This window comes from Cryptomeria japonica, chromosome 8 (genome assembly GCF_030272615.1).
Source record: "Cryptomeria japonica chromosome 8, Sugi_1.0, whole genome shotgun sequence".
In the NCBI taxonomy this organism is placed as follows: Eukaryota; Viridiplantae; Streptophyta; class Pinopsida; order Cupressales; family Cupressaceae; genus Cryptomeria; species Cryptomeria japonica.
In genome coordinates, this window is record NC_081412.1 from 481,402,621 (window position 1) to 481,424,923 (window position 22,303).

General features: G+C 35.2%; 1 protein-coding gene across 2 annotated transcripts in view; it reads left to right on the forward strand.

Moving 5' to 3' along the window:
• Positions 1–2,742: 2,742 nt before the first annotated feature.
• The window catches only part of LOC131077299 (vacuolar protein sorting-associated protein 54, chloroplastic), a 158,783-nt gene continuing 139,222 nt past the window's right edge, over positions 2,743–22,303 (forward strand). Inside the window, exons 1-4 of one of the 2 annotated variants that reach the window (XM_058014762.2) lie at positions 2,743–3,035; positions 3,187–4,193; positions 19,059–19,121; positions 19,427–19,506. In XM_058014762.2, coding sequence (XP_057870745.1) covers positions 3,279–4,193; positions 19,059–19,121; positions 19,427–19,506 — 1,058 coding nt within the window. In that variant the 5' untranslated portion in view covers positions 2,743–3,035; positions 3,187–3,278. The remainder of the gene's footprint in view (positions 3,036–3,186; positions 4,194–19,058; positions 19,122–19,426; positions 19,507–22,303) is intronic. The other variant, XM_058014763.2, reaches the window with a different exon arrangement.

Consider the following 22,303-nt stretch of genomic DNA (forward strand, 5'->3'; position numbering starts at 1 on the left):
CTATGAATAGATTTGTACCTATTTAGAGGCCAAATTTTGTATATATAAACAACCATGGGCTGATTTGTATCTATTTAGAGACCAAATTTTGTATATAAATGACTATGAAGTCATTTGTACCTATTTAGAGGTCAAATTTTGTATATAAAATGACCATGAGCTGACTTGTTCTTATTTAAAGGCCAATTTTTTAATATATAAACCACCTGTTGGTCCTCGCAATTGGAATAGCAACTAGGTTCTAAAAACTCAGCTCAGGGATTGGACATCCTTACCAAGCAGCTACCTCTCCTATAGCAAAGGTTCATTTACTTTATCAACCAAGGACGTAAACTTGAAATGGGTCGGCACTGTATGTGCACTAAGCTCAAATTGTAACCATTCTATCTTACTGTTGGAAAAGGAAGTTCTCTGAAACAAATATGTAGAAACATGATGACTTAACACTTTATTAAAACTCACAATTGAAAATAACTTAAGAAAATTCTACTAATGACAATGTTTTGGTCGATGGACAAGAACTACTCTGCTTGCTTTGGTTGCAGGAACAGATACAAGAACTATTTCCAGTGGCTACAAGAACGGTCGAATACCAAAACAACAACTCTAACAAAACATAAATTAACTGAAAAACACACAAGGACTACTCACCAAGTGGGCCCCCTTGAGTGAATATATCCAGGACTTAGATAACAACTGATAAGCTCAAAATACCATCATCTTCTTTATTTCAAATTGATTGCACATACATAAGTCTAAAAACTGAATACTAGTAATGCTATGGTTGTTATGTCTACCCCTGTGAGGAGATAGAGACCTTTATTTATAAGAAAACTTATAACAAAGTCCTAAATGATCAACCCACGTCCCAAAGGAATAGGTGAGTAGGACTTATTACATTAAAAGAAGAAGTCAACGCATGAATGCAAAACAACAACAATTGTCCTACTGCTGAGAAAATCTAGAGCAACCTCCTTCCTAGATTTATGTTCCATCAGGAACAATCATGAATGCTCCACAAATCCCTCTACTGAGGAAGCAACCAATTGCTTATGACCTTCTTCAATGCTGCCCCACTTTAACTGGGTTTGCATCCAACGACATGTTGATGTGTCTTTTAACCACAAGCTTAGTCATCCTTTCATCTTGGGTGACCCTGCATCATGGCGTTAATGTGCACAAAAGCATGTGTATCCATTGATGTTAACATAACATAAATTAAACCAAATTTTAAGATTAATTTAGATAATTTGCATAGATTGACTGTATAAAGATCATTAGATAACAACCTTAGGTCTAGGATAAATCAAGTCCAAAAATACTAAAAAGACATCAACCAAGAAAGTCCTATGACCCATACATTACCCAAACATATGACCAAAGCAAGAGTTCTATGACAAAATTTGACAAAACGAAGCCATTATTTTGGCTCATCACCACCAATTGATTATAAATGCATAAATGAAATTTTGTGATAAATTTTGTATCTGTGATTCCACTTGAAATTTTGTATGACTATATAATTCTTTTGTCAATGTGTAATTCATGCGTAATTCTTGTCAATGTGTAAATCTTTTGTTAATGCACAAAACTTATACGTATGACCTACTTATGTATGCAAATTATGATGACCATGATGAAAAAGATGTATAGGCTAACAAATCTTATGTGTATGACCTCCTTATGTATGCAAATTACAATGATCATGATGAAAAATATGCATAGATTAACAAATCTTATGCATATGACTTGCTTATGTATGCAACTTATGATGATTATGATGAAAGAGATACATAGACTAACAAATCTTATTGCTATTATGTTACTTTATGTACTTGCTAGTTAGAATTATAGTCTTCTTGTTGGAACACTAATTCTTTAGCTACAATAAACCTACTTAAGGAATTGCTATTGGATGAAGCAGTGTATGAGGTGTTGTCTTCTTAGGATGATTTATTGGACGAGACAACATAGGAGGTGTGGTCATCTTGGGGTGCATTAGGTTTGGCAGTGTGGAAAATTTCTTATGCTCTTATGAATTTGTAAACCCTATTTATTTATGCTTATAATTGTGCTTGAAACTTGGTGTAGTTGAAAATCACCTTTAATAGCTTGGTATGGACACATAAATCTAGCAAACTTGCTTGATAACAATCAAGCCCCTATGTTGATGTACAAGTTTGAATACATGCCAAACAAAGATGTAGATGCCGAGATGATGAATCAAGGTGTTGTATTTGTGATGTAAAAGCTCATACAAAATGTGATGAAAATATCTAATATCTAATTGATTATGATCTAGGGTTAATGATATAGTTGTAGTCTTTAAATATAAGACCTTAAGTACATAATTCAAAGTATTTGGCGCACAAACTGATAATTAACAATCATTAAAAAAAATAAAAAATTGATTTGATTTGAGAGGACCAAGTGACAAGTGTAATCCTCTCCAATGTACATATCCTTACTCACCACATAATCGAGGATACAAAAATAACTATAAAAAGAATTGGTCCAAACCACTCTTATGATATGTTTATAATTAACCAAGAAAATTGAAAAAAAAAATGCACTTTACTCTTCCACACTATAATAACTATAAACTTAATTCAAATAAGAAAATAACATATTTAATATTTTTAACATTTTGACACATCCCCTAGACATATGAACTGCCCAATTAACCTTAAAAAACATCTGCTTAAAACTTAAAACCCTGATTGGGGCACTTCAGCTTTTCCTTTAGTCTCTTCGTTACTGTCAAAAAGAAAATTTCCAATCCGAAGGAAAAAAAGTGCTTACAAATGTCATTCCCAAGTGCTGTTCAGTATTGGGAATGATCTCCTATATAAACACGGTCCACCGCTTTCTCTTCATCAATCCATCCACCTCACGAATAAAAGGGAACAAATAATAATATACAGCTACTGTCATAGATTCATCACTAGCTGTTAAAACCAAATAAACCGAAAAATGGCGACCTCTTAGATTTTCAAATATCCAGCAGTCAGAAAAAAAGAAACACAGCAATAACAGTAAGTATTCAATCTTCAACCCTGATAAAATACGTTTATTGTTTATTTTGTGATTCGCGATAAACTACTTTTATTATAATTATATGTTGGTGATTAATTTTTAGATCTGGTTTGAATTGTGCCTTTTTCTTTTGAAAATCCGGGATCTCAGGGTTCATTTTCGGTTCAAATTTCGCAGCCATAGTTTCCAGAATGCATGGGGTTCGATTCTCAGGAGAAACGAATTATAATTAAGCTGGAAGAATGGATGCCATGCCTCTGGTTGGGGGGGCGGACGCAAATAACAATGAAAATAGTAAGTCCATGAAAAGGAGTATAGAAGTAAACCGAAAATTTTCAACTGGCCCGAATTCAAGGTCTCCTTCATTGTCGTCTCAGAGCAGCTCTTCGATTCGATCGGGGTTCGACATTGACTCCGCTTTGTACAATGGCGGGCAAAGCCTGGCCTCCATTCTGAACAATCCTCACCTCGGGAAGTCTGGGGTTTATAGTTCAGATGCCACGTGGAGTACCTGGTGGCCCTCCGCCTCGCTCAATTCCCTCGAGTCAGCCCCGATTGCAGTCTCCAAAGTTTTTCCAGAAATAAATAAGTCCGATTTTCAGGCCTACTTGGACTCCATTTCTGAGTGCTATGGCCGTTTCGAAGACGTGAGAGAGCATTCGAGCCGTGAACAGAGCGATCGGAATGCTTCGGCTTCTTCTCCCGCCAATGGGGAAATTCGGGGCCAGGGTGATGCGTTGGTTGCCTGCTTAAGGGAAATTCCTTCTCTGTATTTCAAGGAAGATTTTGCATTGGAGGAAGGGGGTACATTCCAGGCAGTTTGTCCGTTCTCCTCCATTCCACAAAATGTTATGCTGCAGGAGAAATTATCTCATTATTTGGACACTGTGGAAGTGCATTTGGTGAAAGAGATCTCCATCCGGTCGGATTCGTTCTTTGAAGCTCAAGGCCAGCTCGAGGATTTGAATGGGAAGATAGTGGAGGCTTGCTCTCAGCTTCACGAATTGAAAGCCACGGTGAGACTGCTAGATGCAGATCTGCTGGAGCCTGCTAGGCAGATCCAGGAATTGAATCGGAGTCGCACGGATTTGCTTTCTCTCCATCAGAAATTGAAGCTTATTTCATATGTTAATCAAGCACTTTCTGCACTTAAACTGGTATTTACCCCCTTCTATATTTATGATTTCATATGCTTGGTTGATTATTTTGTTTCTGTTAACAACCAGCAGTTATTAGGTCCAAAACCGCATTCCACTGCAGTTATTAGGTCCAAAACCGCGTTCTACTGTTTCTGGCTTGTGATAAGTGGCCGTCCATGACAGGCATAAAAAAGTAAAGAAATAAACGATCAATTAAGTCCGTTATCTTCTTACTCTTTTAATACTGTCTTCGATAATTCAACTAATTGATATGTTGCCCCACGTCTCGGTTGCAGCACCCTTTGATCTGCCATCCTGAGCTCTCCTTTCACATAGGCTACTCTTCAAATGCATATATGCTGCTGCACATTTTATATCTTTATATTCCAACCGATGGATGTCTTCGGTCAAAATTGAGAGTCAATTAAGGTTGCCCTGTATGAGCATTGTTTGTTGTTTATTTTCACTTGGATGTCTAACTATAGAAACTTAAAAGATTTGTAAAAACTCCAAAATACTTTTCGTGACACCATGAAACCTCCATTTCTCAGTTTGAGCTCATTTTTATTTTGTTTCCTGGTTCCTGTTCCTGGTGGAGCCTTCAAACAATCTAACTGGTCAGAATAGAACCCACGCTTTGATAGTCCACCCTCCCTTAGCAGTTATTTCAGGTGCCATGGAACAAAGGCTTGCAGTTGACATTTTGTTTCTCCTTTCCTGTTCCTAGTAGGGTGCATAGGGTTCAATAGGAACTATAGAAGAGGTGGCGTGGGGGAGTTTTGGGGCAGGCTGCTTTATAGATAGTTGGAGACCCACAGCAATCCATCGAGGCATCCATCCCCTTTAGTTCCTGCTATTGGATGGGACGTTTTAGCCATGTGCCCCATAATAACCTAGGTCTATAAATATGCCATGTCTCCATCCATAGTGCAGCCATTTCATCTCTCTATCTCCCTCTCTCTCAATCTCCTAATATGATAGCCTCCCCACCTCCCCACCTCTTCCACTCTGCTCATTTTTTAATGCCAACCTTGTACTTCGTATTTGCTAGGAGAAGGTGGGTGGTCGAGGGCCCTAACTTTATATTGACTGTTTCTCTTTGCCTGGCTAGCTTGGGATGTAATGCCCACTCCTCAAAATTAAACTAAAATGATACCCTCCAATTATTTGAGTATGCGTCAGTAAATTCAGAAATATTATTTTATTAAAAAAGGATTGGAAAAGAGACGCAACTGAGAGCAGCCGCCACAGGACAAGGAGGATTTACTTTTTAAACCACCACTGATTTCTAATATCCACCAAAGGGATTAGAGCTGCTAAATAAGATGAAATCATGAAATCACATCAGCAATAACAAACAAGATAAAAAAGAAGAGACACAGAACAGAAAGAAATTGCCAAAGTAAAAGACAGCGCTTGGACTAATTAATGTGACGAAATTATAATTATCACTTTATTTCCAGAGGCCATTAGGATATGTGTGACTGTTGGTGGAAGATCATAAATATTAGTGATCAAGCGAGGGGAAGAAGACATTGACTGATAATACTATTTATATCTAATTATTATTCCTTGTGGAGGGTAGACTTGTAGTTCAGCAACCCAAGGATGAAACCCTTTAAGGTCTGAAATTAGAGCACGAATCATACTGGTTTCCATTGCTGAGTTAGTAGACCAAAATCCCTGATTCAGACAGATATAATGACAATTCAAGGGCATTTTAGTGAAGATAGATCACTGCAGATTTGAGATAGTTAACAGCAGATACAAAGGATAAGTCCTATCTTTTCTGAAATATATTCTAAATATTATATTCAAATTAAAATAAACTGCTAAACCTGCAATTTCTGAAGTTGATACCATATTTATAATCAATTGTGCTGCTATAATTGTGAGTCACATTTTTCTTTTTAAGGAAAATAAGGCAAATTTAAAGGGGACATTACAAATGGTATTAGATTTGGAGCTTGCTAGCTTGTGAGATTTCCTTCTTATGCAATTTAGTGACAGCCAGCAGATATTATCAAAGAGAACGTAGGAAAACTATTTTCTATGGACAAAGTGATAGAAATTCCATTGGAATTTAAAGCAGAAGAAGCAAACATGGACAGAGAGAATGACAATTGCCATTATGCAAATAAGATTGATAGAAAATTTGACCTTAAGTTAGACATGATGGGGCAAATATTACACTTAAAAAATACAGAATAATTCCAACAATCAAAATAATGATTCAAGTTCTTATAACAATAATAGACAGAAAAGTCACATACAAGGAACCAAGTGTGGGACTGTTGATAGACCTCTTCATCGTACTTCCATTTAAATGAGAGAAGTTTCTATTGGAGAAGCACAAAATTCAAGGAAAGATAGCATCGCCACCTGTTATGAATAATATAGAAAACTCTTGGCAGAGATTTGAGAAGCAATGTCTCTCACAAACTACATGAATAGGAAGAAAGGCAGAAATGGGTCAAGAATTGAACCTAGACCCCAACCAAGATAAAATGATCATCAACAAGCTTTGGGTAAATTAACATTGTCTACATTTGATGGTTATAATAAGTGTACTACTTGTGCATGAGTAAAGAAGTTAGATACATACCTATCATTGAAACCTATGGCTGAGGATGATGCCATCAAATTTGCCACCTTACACCTGGAGGGATCAACTCATGAATGGTGGTATCATGGGTTGGCTGCCCCAGGTCATGGTCTAATAGACACATATGATGAATTCTGCAAAAGGTTGGTCAATAGGTTTGATAGAAAGGATCTTGAAGTCCATTTTAGAAAGTTGGCCCAGTTAAAACAAGGAGGATTATTTGAGAAATATGTAGAAGAAATCCAGATTTTATTTGTCATGCCTGATGTTACAGAAAGAAGATCAATCACCCTTTTTATTGAAGGGTTACATGAACGTCTTAGGGGTTTGATTAACGCATTTGATCCACTGACTCTTCAAGAGGCTATTAAAGCAACTTTGAATTTAGAAACATCAATGGCCAAAAACAAGTTCTTTTAGAAAACCCCTCCTATAGGACCAAATATGAAACCTTTTCAAAAAGGTTTTTTTCAACAAAAGGCATTACCACCAAAAAGAAATTTGGATGAAGTAACCAAAAATGAGCTCAGCCAAAACAAATTATGTTTGATAAGCACTAAGAATTGGAGCTTGAAGTAGATAAATGCAAACCTAAATCATAAATAAAAGAAGGTGAAAAGTTAAGGGGTGCACTTGCATACTTGTTAGGTGCTTGTAAATAACATCCTTTTCAAGTAAGTTGTGTTTTGGAAGGGTACAAAGTTATAGCTCTATTTGACAATAGAGCAACACATAACTTCACTGATGAAGGGTTGCTTGCTAGAAGAGGATTGCAAATAGAAGATTTTAATGGATTCAATGTTTTAGTGGCTAATGTATTCAATGCATTAAGAAAATTCCACAATTAGAGATTGCCTGGCACAAGATGCAAGATTATTTCTATGTGGTGGCCACAGGAAAAACTGACGTGGTTTTAGGAGTGCAATGGTTACACTTTTTGGGAGAACTTACAAAAAATTATCAGAGTATGGATCTAAGTTTCAAATCAGAAGATAAAGATGTAGTGTTACAAGGAATTACTAGTGGATCTCTTAGAGTTATATCTAAGGTTCAATTCAGAAGATAAAGACGTAGTGTTACAAGGAATTACTAGTGGAACTCTTAGGGTTATATCAGCAAAAAGAGTGGGGCACAATGCTCAGTATCTTCGATAGCCACTACAAGTATGAAAGCTTTTAATGTGAACATATAAACATTCTTGGAGAAGCATATCATGGTTTTCATAGGCATTCCTTTGGGATTGTCTCCTAATAAAGGGTTTCAACACATGATAGAACTAGAAATCAGAACAAAGCTAATAATAATCACTCCTTATAGGCATCCAAGAAGATTAAAGGAGGAAACTGAAAACAATTAAGGAAATTTTGAAGATAAGGCATATTAGGCAATGTTCTAGCCCTTTTGCATCATTAGTTGTATTAGTGAAAAAGAAAGATAGAACTATCCAAACGTGCATAGATTTCAAGGTGTTAAATGGAGAAGTTGATGATCAACCTAAGGAGCCAAGAATCATTTTGCAAGCAAAACACCTATCACACAAAAGAGATCAAGCGAAGATTGTATGCTCTATAACAATTAGAGAAGTCTATATTATTGCACAAATGATGATTGGAGATACAATATTGGAGGTACAATTACAATGAGTAAATGAATCCTTACAAAGGATGAATGAAACCCTAGGTGCAAACCCTAATGCTAAACTTAGGGGAACTAAAGCAATGCAAAGTAGGAGCTAAATTAAGCTCAACTACATCTAGAACTAATGTTGGAAAAGTAAACTCTAGATAATAAAAAGCACCTTAGTTTAGCCTAAGTGTAAAAGTAATTAAAGGACCTAATTAATAAGTAATTAGATAATTGTCCTAAAATTACTCCAACACCCTAAAGAGCTAATATGAATGCAAAATGCATATATGAATGAGTCTCGACAACAAAGGCTTGATTAGGTACTCATGTACAAACCAATGCAACTCACACCAATGAGGTCTCTCTAAACGAAAAAAACGAGAAAAACCACATGGGGAAAAATCCCTCTCCAAAAATGAGAGATGCAATGGAAAAGAAAAAGGTACTATGTATGACTAGGATGAAGGACTCCAAGTGCCCCCCCAAGTATAGATTCGGTCACATATGTATAATGAATATCCCCCAATAATAGAGAGAAAATGACGAAGAATCTCCCCAATGAAGAAGTAGCTCATGTGCCAATAATGAATGCCTGAAGATAGAATATGATCCACAGTTTGCAAACAACATTTCTCCCCTTCGGAAGAAAGCAATCCACTAGAGATAGAGTATCCACTCCCATAAATTAGAAGATGTAGGAATCCAAATCCAATGATATGATTAAGTCTCTAAAAATTGCTCACGTGTCGTGAAGAAAGCAATCCACTGGAGATTTTCATGGGTCTCAAAGAAGACATTCTCATGTATGTAAGGGAATGCTTTATTTGTCAACAGAATAAAATAGAACATGCTTTTCTTGTAGGGTTATTACAACCATTGCGAATTCCAAACTATAAATGGGAAAGTATATCGATGGATTTAATTACAGGGCACCTAAGTCACAAGGTAAAGATTGTATATATGTTTTGGTGATAGACTTACTAAATATGGTAATTTTTGTCATATCTATTGAGTTTAAGGCACCTCAAGTGGGCAAATTGTTTTTTAAAGAGGCTTTCGAATTACAGGAGATACCAAAAAACATTGTAAATGATAGAGAGAGTTGGTTCCTCAAGTTGTTTTGGCAAGAACTCTTTCATGTAATAGGAATCAAATTATCGCCAAGAACCAAATATCATCCACAAATTGATGGTCAAACGAAAATAGTCAACAAATGGATTGAAGGCTATTTGCAAAGTTATGTAGCTGGGCATCAAATAGCTTGGATAAAATGACTTTATTTGGGGGAACACTATTACAATACTACAATACAGCACTGTTACCATTACACATCAAACTAATAGAGGACATCAAGATTGCAAAATCACCCTCACAAACTATAAGAATTGGGAATATGCCATTACTTCCCTAATGTAAACAGCATGAGTTAAAGATTAAACGAGACTCATACTACTGATATAAGACTGCCAAGTTGCTGAAATTGGTACAGGTACATGGGTATGATAGATTGTTTTTTGGGCTGGGTATGTTTTGGGTTTGCTGTACAAAAATATAATAAGAAGTATAAATATATACATATTTGCAGCCTAAAAGCAGTGATTAAATTCAGAATACCACATATCATGCATATGCCTACAAATTTGAAAGACAATATACTAATTTGATATCAATTTGTGAAAGCTTGAATGTCAAAAGAGATATTCATTATTCATTGGCTCGTATTAAAATAAGACAATTAGTAATGAGTATCATTTTTTTTTGAATGAGTAATCAGTATCATATTTGCCATCATGACGACCAACATCAAGATTGCAGATAACATGCAGTATACTATATTGAATAATCATAACAGCGATCTGCTATTAATAGTAGTATACAGAAAGTATTATCAAATTTATGCACAGAAACCTCATACCAAAGTATCACCGTCTCTTAATGATAATTGCAGATTTGATCTTTCCTTTTATGCTCTCTTCTTCAAGGACTGTTCGATGCCTTTCACCCCACCCCCATTCAATGCTCTTGACAGAATATGTATCCACCTTTAAATAGGATGTGAGTAGATATGCAGTGAAAGGAGATGTCTCTTTACACGACTCCTGCCCATGGCTCTTCATTCATACCTCTTTGACTTAACTAATATTAATGACTACTTATCATTTTCATTGTTTATCATTATTTTCCTTTCACCATTGATTATTATGTGATTTCCATTGTGGCTGGGTAATCATGGAGATATCCATAATTGGTTTCCCCTTAAACTTTAAAGTACGTTCATTTCAGTATTGATTGGATGTTTCTACTTTCTAGTTCAATCATGATTATTAATAAAGTCACATTATTAATACTATAGTGTCAAGCATATATTATATTTGATCATAGGAAATATGAAGGTTAGGAATGGGGCATGACAGTCTGTCTGAGATAAGGTTGTGATCTAATTGATAAACAAGCTACAGTCTGTCCTGATAGGACTATGACAGTAGCACCTAGGTGCTTTGTCCTGATAGGACTATGCCTGTAACTTAATAACAGCTCTGATCTGATCTGTTCAATGGTGTTGTCACCTAGATGCTTTGATTCCTTTCCTTTATATCTCTCAATGTGAGGGAGAGGTCACACCTCTTCATCATGCATACCCTTTGGCAAGAGACATACCCTTTCACCATTAGCACCTTTTGAAAGAGTGCAACTCTTCATTATCACTGTCCTTTGAAAGGGACACAACCTTTCAGAATCGGATCTGCACTTCTGATTCCAAAATTACTCCCTCTCAAATGAGGTGCTCTTCTCCCTTTTATATCTCATGTTTGAGGGAGTCACAAACTTTTCATTCCATGTCTTTTGACCATTCATGAACTTAATTAAATTTTAATTATATTTAATTATATTCTTTTCTATTTTAATTTTAATTTTGTTTTTATTGTGAATTTTAATTTTATTATTATTATTATTTGCCATTAAATCCTATTTCAAAGTGGGAACATTACAACTCTATACAAATTATTTGCACCTCTTTGAAGAAAGTTTCTTGAGGAACTTGCTCATTTTTATTTTTGAAGAAATTTATTTTCTCAATTATTGAGTCAATTCCATTGTATATATATCTCAAACATGCCATGTTAGTAAAATGGATCATACTCATGATGCAATTGGTGAAACAAAGAGGATATTCCATTCGGTCCCACCAAGTGTTACCTAGAATCATCCACTTCTTATTTGTTGCCCTTTTGCCATTGAATCGCCTCCATATGGACCAACTTTGGTTAATGATCATGATAGAATGTGGTTCTTGCACCTTCACAAGTCATCTTAATATGATTGTGTGTTGGATGTACAAAGAAGAAAGCATACTTAAAAAATAACAAATTACTAAAGTGAAATTTAATGTTTAAAAGTTGTAGTGTTTCAATTACTTTTAGAAGTTTTAGTAGCTCCAATTGAGCGAATGACCTAAAAATGGCTTGTGAGATGGGCTGGTTTGTGATGAACATTAATCAAGTCTCAACGATCTATTAAAAAACAAATTAAAAACAATGAAGGCATACTTAAAATATTAAAAAATAACTCATTACTAAAGTGAAATGTAATGTCATTTTGCGAGAATGACCTAAAAATGGCTTGCAACGTGTGATGGTTTGTGATGAACACTTGGATCCCTTTAGCCTCAACATAGACTTATTTTATCCAATTTATTTTTCTGCCTAGCTTTTGTAGCATGAGGTCATTACAATTGTCCAACATGTGATGGTTTGTGACGAACACTTGGATCTCTTTAGTGTTAATTTTAGTGATCAGATTTAGGAAAACTTAGAACAGAATAATTGCAAACACACATGAAGAGACAAAACACCAATCATACCTTGGGAAAACCTCCCTCTTGGAGGAAAAAAAACCCAGCAACGAATCCAGATCAAAACTTTTATTATGAGCAGATTACAATGACACCATGGATCAGATTACTTATCTGATATAGCTCTCAACCTAGGGCAGAATTATGCCCAGTCAAACCTTTGATATGAAGACCCTAATTACTGAACTTGAGCACAAGGATTCGCCATCAAAATGGTGTATGATTGCTGCACTTGATTGCTGCTCTCAGTCGCACAGATTCTTTCAGGAATTAGATCATTAAAGTTTGCTCAGATTGCTCAGCAAGTCATGATCACAAGTTCGCATAAGTCTGCTGCAAATCAGGTTCAGATTCGGATCTGAAGTTAGGAGAATGGCTGCTTGGATTGAGCACAAAGTTGCCTGAACAATGATGATCAGATTCGCACCATATGAGAGCAATTCGCTAGTGATAGCAAGGCATCATATTCGCTGAAGATGATAGTTTGCATGAGGCAGATCGCTTGTATGACTGAATTTGATTGCTTGATAATTTTGCATGACAATGGAATGCTTGTTTTTTGAATGTGTAGATTGAGTCTTGTTATATACAAGACTCAATCTCTCTTTCATGAGTTGGCTGGGCCTATAGGCCAACTTATAAATATTATCTTTATTTTATTTCCTTGCTTTTGGCGACACCTTTTAATTTACAAATAAGGTACAATTGGGGCCACACTTCACATAACATTGACTTAGGGCCCAATTTAAAATTACAATAGCTAATCGCTCACATATTACTTAAATTTTAATTGCCAAAGGCAACATTAAAATTTAGCATAGTAGAATCCGATACTAGCTAGATATTTCAACATTTAGCTTCAACATAGACTTATTTTATCCAATTTATTTTTCTGCCTAACTTTTGTGAGCAGACAACATGAGTGTCCAAAATAAATGTGAAAACCGTGCCTTAGTCGATGTGCCAATTGCTGTACAATTCTTTATGTTGTATATGAAATAATAATAGATTGATATTTGATATTTACAAAGGAGACAAAGGCTCCCTAAATAGAGAATACAAGAGGATGAGAATAGAAACACAAAAGAAACCTAAATAGAAGTTACTAAAATGACAAATTGACATAAAATAGAAAGTCACTAACTAAACTTAAATGACCATTAAATATAATAATATTACTCTAATACCCTCTCTTAATGGTCATTCCACGAAGTACTCTACAAAAGATTAGACAAAATCTGCAGGTCATTTGGCCATGAAGGCATAGAAGGTTGACTCCTTCTCGTCAGAGCGTTTTGCTACATGAGCCTTCTATTGAGACTGCTTTCTACAGAACCTCTGGATATGACCAAGTTACCATAATCCTTCTACCACAATCATTTCAACACGTTGTTGGGTAATAAGGCCATCCCTTCCTTTATCTAGAGACACCGAGATCAACTTCTCAAATCACAATTTTAGAACACAGAGAGAACAATAGAAGGACACTAATGTCAATTAAAGCTTGGCTTGGAACCTGCACAACAAAGAAGACTTTTTTCGTCATGTCATGATCAAACATAGAAGTGTCATTCTTAATATATTGCAAAGTGTATATGAAGGATTCAACAACCTTTCTTTCTCTACACCTATCCTCCTTTGGAGCTCTGTAATACTAGGAGGCTGCCAATTCCTATAACTTAATAATAGTTCTGATCTGATCTGATCGATGATCATGTCCCTGGATGCTTTTGACTCCTTTCCTTATATCTCTCAATGTGAGGGAGAGGTCACACCTCTTCATTATGGATGCCCTTTGGCAAGAGACACACCCTTTCACCATTAGCACCCTTTGAAAGGGTGCAAGTCTTCATTACTTCTGCCCTTTGGAAGGGACACAACCTTTCATAATCAGATCTGCACTTCTGATTTCCAAATTATCCCCCTTCTCAAAATGAGGTTCTCTTCTCCCTTTTATATCCCATGTTTGAGGGAGTCACAACTTTTCCTTCTATGTCTTTTGACCATTCATTAAGTTTATTAAATTTTAATTATATTATTTTATATTTTAATTTTATTCTTTCCCATTTTAATATTATTATTATTATTAAATTCTATTCCAAAGTGGGGACATTACAGTCCGCACTCAAGATTGCTTGTCCTCAAGCAATGATCATGGAATGTTCAAAATGATTCCTGATATGAAATGGCTTTCCAAACACTCATAGAATAAGCATGCTGCTACTTTTTTTGTAAAAACTCTAGTTCTTGCCCTAAATCACCATTTTATGTAAAACTACAAATGGAACAAGATGCGTACCTGATTGAGATCCTACAATAGGTTAAGAAACCATTCGAACTAATAATATAAATCTCTAAAGAAAGATAATGAAGCATGAATTAACTTAACCAGGGTCTGGTCCAACTCCCTATAGGAGCTCAATCATAAGAAAGTGGCAGTAAGAGGAATGATGAGGTGTCCAAGAGACCCTCTACCCTAGGCCCAAGAGCGGAGTGAAAGCCAGAGCCCTCTTGGCCTCATGGGACCATTAGTCAAACTACCATGAGGTGGGCTACCTAGTGAGGTATCCTATCACTGTTCCCCTTCATCACTTCCATCCTTATCCCCTTGTTAATAATCAATTATGATAGAGTTCGGAAAGATACAATAGGGTGTCCTGAATGTCCTTCCCCTCTAAGTCCAAGAGCAGTGGACTCCGTCTTACACCCCCTTGGCCTCATGGGACCATTGGTCAACTACCATGAGGTGGGCTACCTAGAGGAGGACCTCATCACCATTCTCCCTCTTTGTACTTCCTTATATTACTACCATGGCAGTTCGCTCAACATATGCATTATAGGGTATTCTTCATACAAATTATAATATGAATTACATATACATTTCATAATTATGTAATTTTAAGACAATTTTTCTCTCATCCTTGTCTCACATCACTTCCTAAATGGTTTGCACAATATCATAGATATCACTTAATGTTAAGAACTTATGATTAAAAGCATGACACACATCTATGACTTCAAATACAATGTTCCTAAATAAATATGTCTATAGTAATCATAGACACTCATGGAGCAAACAAACACATCAGATATGAATCAAACACGGAGCATACCCTTGAAAACACGAAGCATACACTTGAAAACACGAAGCATAAACATGGATATCTGCAAACACAGAGCATACATGTGAATACACATTGTTAGATTCTTTTTCCTCAACCAGGATGATTCATTGATTCATCTTTAGATTCTTTACCCTGCAGGATGGAAGGATCATTTCTCTGATACCACTGTAATGTCCCCTACTAGGAGGCTGCCAATTCCTATAACTTAATAATAGTTCTGATCTGATCTGATCTGATCGATGATCATGTCCCTGTATGCTTTTGACTCCTTTCCTTTATATCTCTCAATGTGAGGGAGAGGTGACACCTCTTCATTATGGATGCCCTTTGGCAAGAGACACACCCTTTCACCATTAGCACCCTTTAAAAGGGTGCAAGTCTTCATTACTTCTGCCCTTTGGAAGGGACACAACCTTTCATAATCAGATCTGCACTTCTGATTTCCAAATTATCCCCCTTCTCAAAATGAGGTTCTCTTCTCCCTTTTATATCCCATGTTTGAGGGAGTCACAACTTTTCCTTGTATGTCTTTTGACCATTCATTAAATTAATTAAATTTTAATTATATTATTTTATATTTTAAATTAAATTTTATTTTTATTCTTTTCTATTTTAATATTATTATTATTTATTATTAAATTCTATTCCAAAGTGGGGACACTACAAGCTCAAGGAGAATCACATAAGGTGCCTCGAGTCTATCCCTCTCCAACAAGCCCAAGAGCACCAAGGACCTTGTCAACTTGGCCTCATGGCCCACACTTGGGTTTGGCATACCTGCTGGAGCCTAGTGCTCTTGCTCCCTTATATTCTCCCTCCATAATTGGATGGTGAGATTGAAAGGTACTATAGACTCCATCATATAATTTACTTAATAGTCATAATAACAATTAGTGATAGTAAGGCATTATTACACTGCCATCATGCTATATTACATTATTAGTATTATAACATGTTATATTGATAACGTGATGTTAACAGCATTATATTATTTAACAATATTATATTATATTGATTTAAATTGTGAAACTTAATTCTTTCTGATTATCATAATTAATTTTTACTGATTTAGAAGACTATTTATATATTAGTTAGCATTGCATGTCAGATATTTCTGACGTATATTACTGTTTATGTTGCTTAAACTAGACAACATATATACATGAATCAGCCAATGTACCAGACTGTTCCCTTTGACCCAGTTGTAAACCTTGACAAGCAGACCTCTATTCTCAATCGTAATTTAGACACTATTCCGTGCCCCGAATTCCATAATCTTCTCCGTACTGGGTCATAATAATTTGCTGGATCTTTTTAATATGTGTGATGCTGGAGTGATTGGCTACGTGGGAAGGATGTGTCTCCTTATTTTCAAACGGTGCCTTTTGACCTTTGCTGCCTTAAGTCATTATCCCGTTATTTAAGTAACAGCCTTGTTAGCTAGTAATAATGCACAGCCTTATAAAATATTATTAATACCTTGCTTAATTAATTAATATTGGATAAATACAAGATGAAAGATAAAATCATTAATGTTATATTGACTAATTAATCAATTAAAATTATATCGCTTAATCATTTAATTAACATTTTAATCAATTAATTAATATTAGATGAATCCATTGATAATGGCCATGTTCTGAAGAATAAATTTAAGAGATAAATTTTAGAAATTTAGTATCATTATTGAATAATCTGACCAAAGAGATGGGTTATGACAAAAATATTTAGAAAACCCAGAAAATAGCAACACCCTTCATAATTTTTTGTGGAAAAAATCAGAAAACCCTCTAGTAGAGAAAGAATCCTCAATTTTTGTGTGAAAAAGTCGTGCCAAAAACAAACTTATAAACCACGATTTTTGAAGAGAAAGTCATGCAAAATTCTTCATGGTTTTTTTGTGGAGAAAAATCAGAAAACCCATCAGTCTGTTCAAAAACATTACTCACGGCCATCACGAGTAGTAAACAATAAAAACTCCCTAATTTTTGTGGAAAAAATAAGCAAAATCCTTCCATGATTTTGGTGGAAAAAAATCAGAAAACCCAAGTAAAAGAATTCGCCCAAAAAGAACCTAAGCTCTGATACCATGAAATAATAATAGATTGATATTCGATGTTTACAAAAGAGACGAAGGCTCCTTAAATGGAGAAAACAAGACAACAAGAATAGAAACATCAAAGAAACCTAAATAGAAGTTACTAAAACGACAAACTGACATAAAATAGAAAGTTACTAACTAAACTTAAATGACCATTATATATAATAATTAATAATATTACTCTAATAGTATATTATGACTCAAAGAACATTTTGAAGACTCACTTTTTGAATACACTGTATAAGGATGTAAGCAATAAATTGTCTATCCTTCACTTGCTCCTCACGATCCATGACTTTCAAAACCCTTCTGTGATTTTTTGTGGAAAAAAATCAGAAAACCCATGAATTTTTTTAATAAAAAAATTTGCCAAAAAAGAACCTACGCTTTGATATTGTGAAATAATAATAGATTGATATTCGATATTTACAAAGGAGATGAAGGCTCCTTAAATGAGAATACAAGACGATGAGAATAGAAACACGAAAAAAACCTAAACAAAAGTTATTAAAACGACAAATTGACATAAAATAGAAAGTTACTATCTAAAATTAAATGACCATTATAAATAATAATATTACTATAATAGTATATTATGACTTAGAGAACATTTTGAAGACCAAATTTTTGAATGCACTGTATAAGGATGTAAGCAATAAATTGTGTATCCTTCACTTGCTCCTCACAATCCATGACTTCCAAAACATTGCCCTCTTAGGGGACATTGCAGTCACATTGATTAATGACTGATTTTTCACATCCTTCCATCCATCGAAACAATAGACATATCTGTTTGTTTCTATTAATTCCTAATGGGAGTAATGAAATGTATATTTTTTTACCTCCTTTGTTAGTAAGGTACTACACACCTCATAACTTGGGTTTGTGTATCCTTTTGGAGTCTCATGTAATTTTCTCAACATATCTTGCTAGTATGGTGATTGAACAACATTGAAGGATACACTTTATGCATAGAGGCATCGTGGAATGCTTTGGTCTGCAATCTCTTTAGCCTCATGTTGAAGTGCTCTCTCTAATGGCCCCATCGTTTGCTTCACACTATTGAGGTCTTCTTTCTTGTCCAAAAACGGGTCTATCTCTGCCACAACACTTTAACATAAATGGAGTGGTTATACACTTTTTTTTCTTTTCTGCAAATTTAGTCACAACTCCTATTTGGACACATAAAAACTCTTTTCTAATTTTTGTTAATCTGGAAGAAATTGGCAATATTTCATGCAGCAGAAGCTGGCATGTAAATGGTTAGATTAGTTGATTACATCAATGTAGCTGCATATTAATTCATTGTTATTGTTGTGATTGTTATGTATTCGTACTCTGCTGTATCTAAACTTGAAAGTTTGGATTGTCATTTTAGATTTTAAAAAATTACTTCTAACTTTTTGAATTTGGGAAAGTATCCTTTCTTATAGCTTTCTGGCTTAAGAAGCAAAATGTGGTATTTTTGAATATAAGTTTGTAATTTGAATGGATTTGGTATTTTTACATATGGTAGTAGCCTAGGAGGAAACTGATTTTTAATTCTTGTTTTCTATGTGTGAAATCTCAAAAGCTTGTGGCAGCAGCAGATTGTGCAGGTGCTCTTGATGTTATCGATGATTTGCAACATTTGCTGGTAAGTGTGAACTGCCATGCATTTAGACATTGAATTTTTTTGCAATTTTCATTTGGTCTATACATTCATTGCCACAAAATTTTTAAACTTAAAATTATGTATTGATATAATGAGGAGCCCTATTTTAAAAATAGAATTTTTGTTATATTTATTTTTACTTTTTCTTTTTAATATGCAATGGTTATCATGAAAACTCAATTTTACAATTTGAGTAATTTTGGCTTATTTGAGGACACTCGTGATTTCTTTTCTCATGAATTTGTTCTTTTAACTTGAGCAAACTCGAATATTTTGCTGTCCTTTAGGAGGGTGATGACCTTGTTGGACTACACTGCTTTCGTCACCTTGGTGAACAACTGGCCACATCTTTAGATTCCGTGAACAGGTATTATATCCTATTCTTAATATTTCTTTTGATATGATTTTCTGTTTTTTTTGTACACTATATTTGGCTAGGTAATTCACTTTCAGAGCAGCAGGGCAGAACTTTATGATCACATGGGATCAATTGATGGTTTAGTTATGGCCTGGATTAACTTTTATCTGGGAAGACTGTGTGATTTCTGTCTTCTCACAGGATGTTGTAAACAAAGTAATAACCCATTTGTTGAAAACTTTAAATAGGAAAGTGCCTTATATTATAGACAAATTATTATTTAATTGCCTTTTAGTATAGAGAAATTATTATTTAGTTGCTTGTGGAAGATCTCTTAGTAGTAAATCATAAAGAAGGGAATATATCAACAACAGTGCCAATAAGATGCTGTTTTTAAATGATCTGTACTTTGTTTCAAATCACCGGTAAACTTTAGATTCACATAAACAGATTGCCAAATAAGAGACTAAACTTATCAAATCTGTGTTTGAGTCAAGTATAGTGGAGAATCTTGGTGGTATCATTTTCTAAAATATGTTTTAGTAGAAATCAAGTTTACAGCAAACCCATGATGGGTTCAAGATGCTTAAAAGATAATAATCAGAAATTTTAATGGTTACCAATTTTGGTATGGTTCAAAAAATTAGATTTAGCAGACCAAATTCCTGTTTCAACAACCTAAAAATTTACTTAAATTTCTTTTAAAACACAATATTTATGCAAAATTCAGTCACACAGTATATCCAGTGAGTGTGCAAAATGTTGGGGTAGTGTTTTCTATTAGATTTGAATAAAGTAGCGTACAGAATCACATCATCATGCAACTACAACAACTAGCTGATAACTATTATGAAGTTATGATGATTGCCTTTGAAAGTCAACATCATAATTTGTTAGGCAAGTAACAAAATTATAGGATTTTACAATTTCTGATTCCCTTTTCTAGTGAAAAATTGGGGAGGGGGTCTAATCTTTGCACTTTATTGTGTTTCCTTGCTCAGCCTAGAAGGCTGTGTCTGTGGCTCCAACTTGCTACTAGATTGCAATGACTTATTTTCTGCCACACCAATGTCACCTAACCCAATATCTCCTGCTTCTGTTGCAGCGACATCTTGCATAGTCTACCTTCTAAAATCAATAATTTCATTCTTTATAAACAAGGAAGGCTCGTTGCCTTGTGTGGTCCAATCACTATAGGGATCTATAGGGGTTAATCTCACCCAAATCAATAAGCTTCTTTGATTTGTTCTCCACCTTTTTTGTGTGAAGTTGAAGGCTATATTGCTCAAAAATTAAGTTATTGAGATACAATTGAGTCAATTTGTTGTGTTTCTTCATGTGAATGGTGTCAAATTAACTCCAATTGCAATCACAAATAGAAGTGTGACAAGGTTGAGACAAAATTCAAAGGGCTAACTTTTGAAAGATTTTGGGGGTATTGCCACCTCAATCTTCCCACAAGAAACTGCAAATGAGATATTCAAGAGTTTCTAAGTAATTGTTGTAATTTATAACTTGTAAGATAAAGATTTTAGTTTTTTGCCTGTTGATTCAAGATATCTTTTTTGAATAGTTAGTGGCAAAGAAAAGAGCTTCCCTCTAGCTTGCTTATAATTCCACAACTCTAAAATAGCGAGTTTTTCCACCTCAACCTTAGGTGTCATCTTCTCAATGTAGAGGTCTTCCATAACTTCACTAGTAGGATCTATAATGTTATTGGAGAAATAAACTTGGGGTTGAGGTAGTAGCCGCTACATAAATGGGTTGGTGGAGTTGATTGTTCCACCTTCTATCAACGATCTCTCAAATAGGGTCAAATCTTTCTATACCCCTTATAATTGCTTTGAATGGTCTCATAAATCTACCCCATTTGGTTTTGACCCCATCCATCAAGTGCAGATTTTGATGCTTACAAGTACAATCAAATTAAAGTTACAAGTTTACAATGAAGATCAGACAAAACCCGAGTGTTCTTCAGAAGACTATGGTGCTCTGCCTCCATAGCTTGTTCCCACTCAGGTATCCCTTTAGCCTCAATGTATGTTTGAGGCTCATACACATTGTGAATGTTGGCCATGAGAGCAAAATTAATGGAATCGGGGTGTTTGCTCTTGTTTTGAGCTGATCTACCCTCAATGAGCTCATCATCATGAAGATCAACAATGGTCTTAGCCCACTATTTAGGCCAGAGAGTAGAAGTACCAACATTTGGATCAGGAGGTGCAGTGGGAGCAGATTCATCAAACAAAAGATCAGATGGATCTTGAGGATAGTCAAGTGGAGCAACTGGCTGTTTGGGAGACCTAGCAGCAGAACTTGGAACAACTGTATCCCTCCCATCAAGTGGACCTAACAGAAGAGAGACACCCAAATCTTTAGCCTTCAACGACTGATCCTCTGGATCAAACACATGAGAAGAGAGCTGAAAAGGCCTTTGTTCTTCATCAAAGACCACGTCCCGACTGAATATTAGACAATTTGTGTCTACAACAATTAGCTAGTAAGCTTGGTGATTGTTGTTGTAGCCGGTGAACATGAGTTTCTAGCTCTTGGAATCCAACTTGGTGCGCTTGGCATCAGGAATCCAAACAAACGTTGTGGAGCCAAAGACTTTAAGGTGTCTGATTTTGGGCTTGTGGCCTAACCATTCCTCTTCTGGGGTCTTCTTCTTGACGACCATTGTAGGGGAACGATTCAAGAGATAGACAACAATGTATATTGCTTCCGCCTAAAATTTCTTTGAAACATTTTTATGTTCTAGCATAGACCGAGCCATTTCGGTTTGTTAGTTCTAAGATTAGATTTA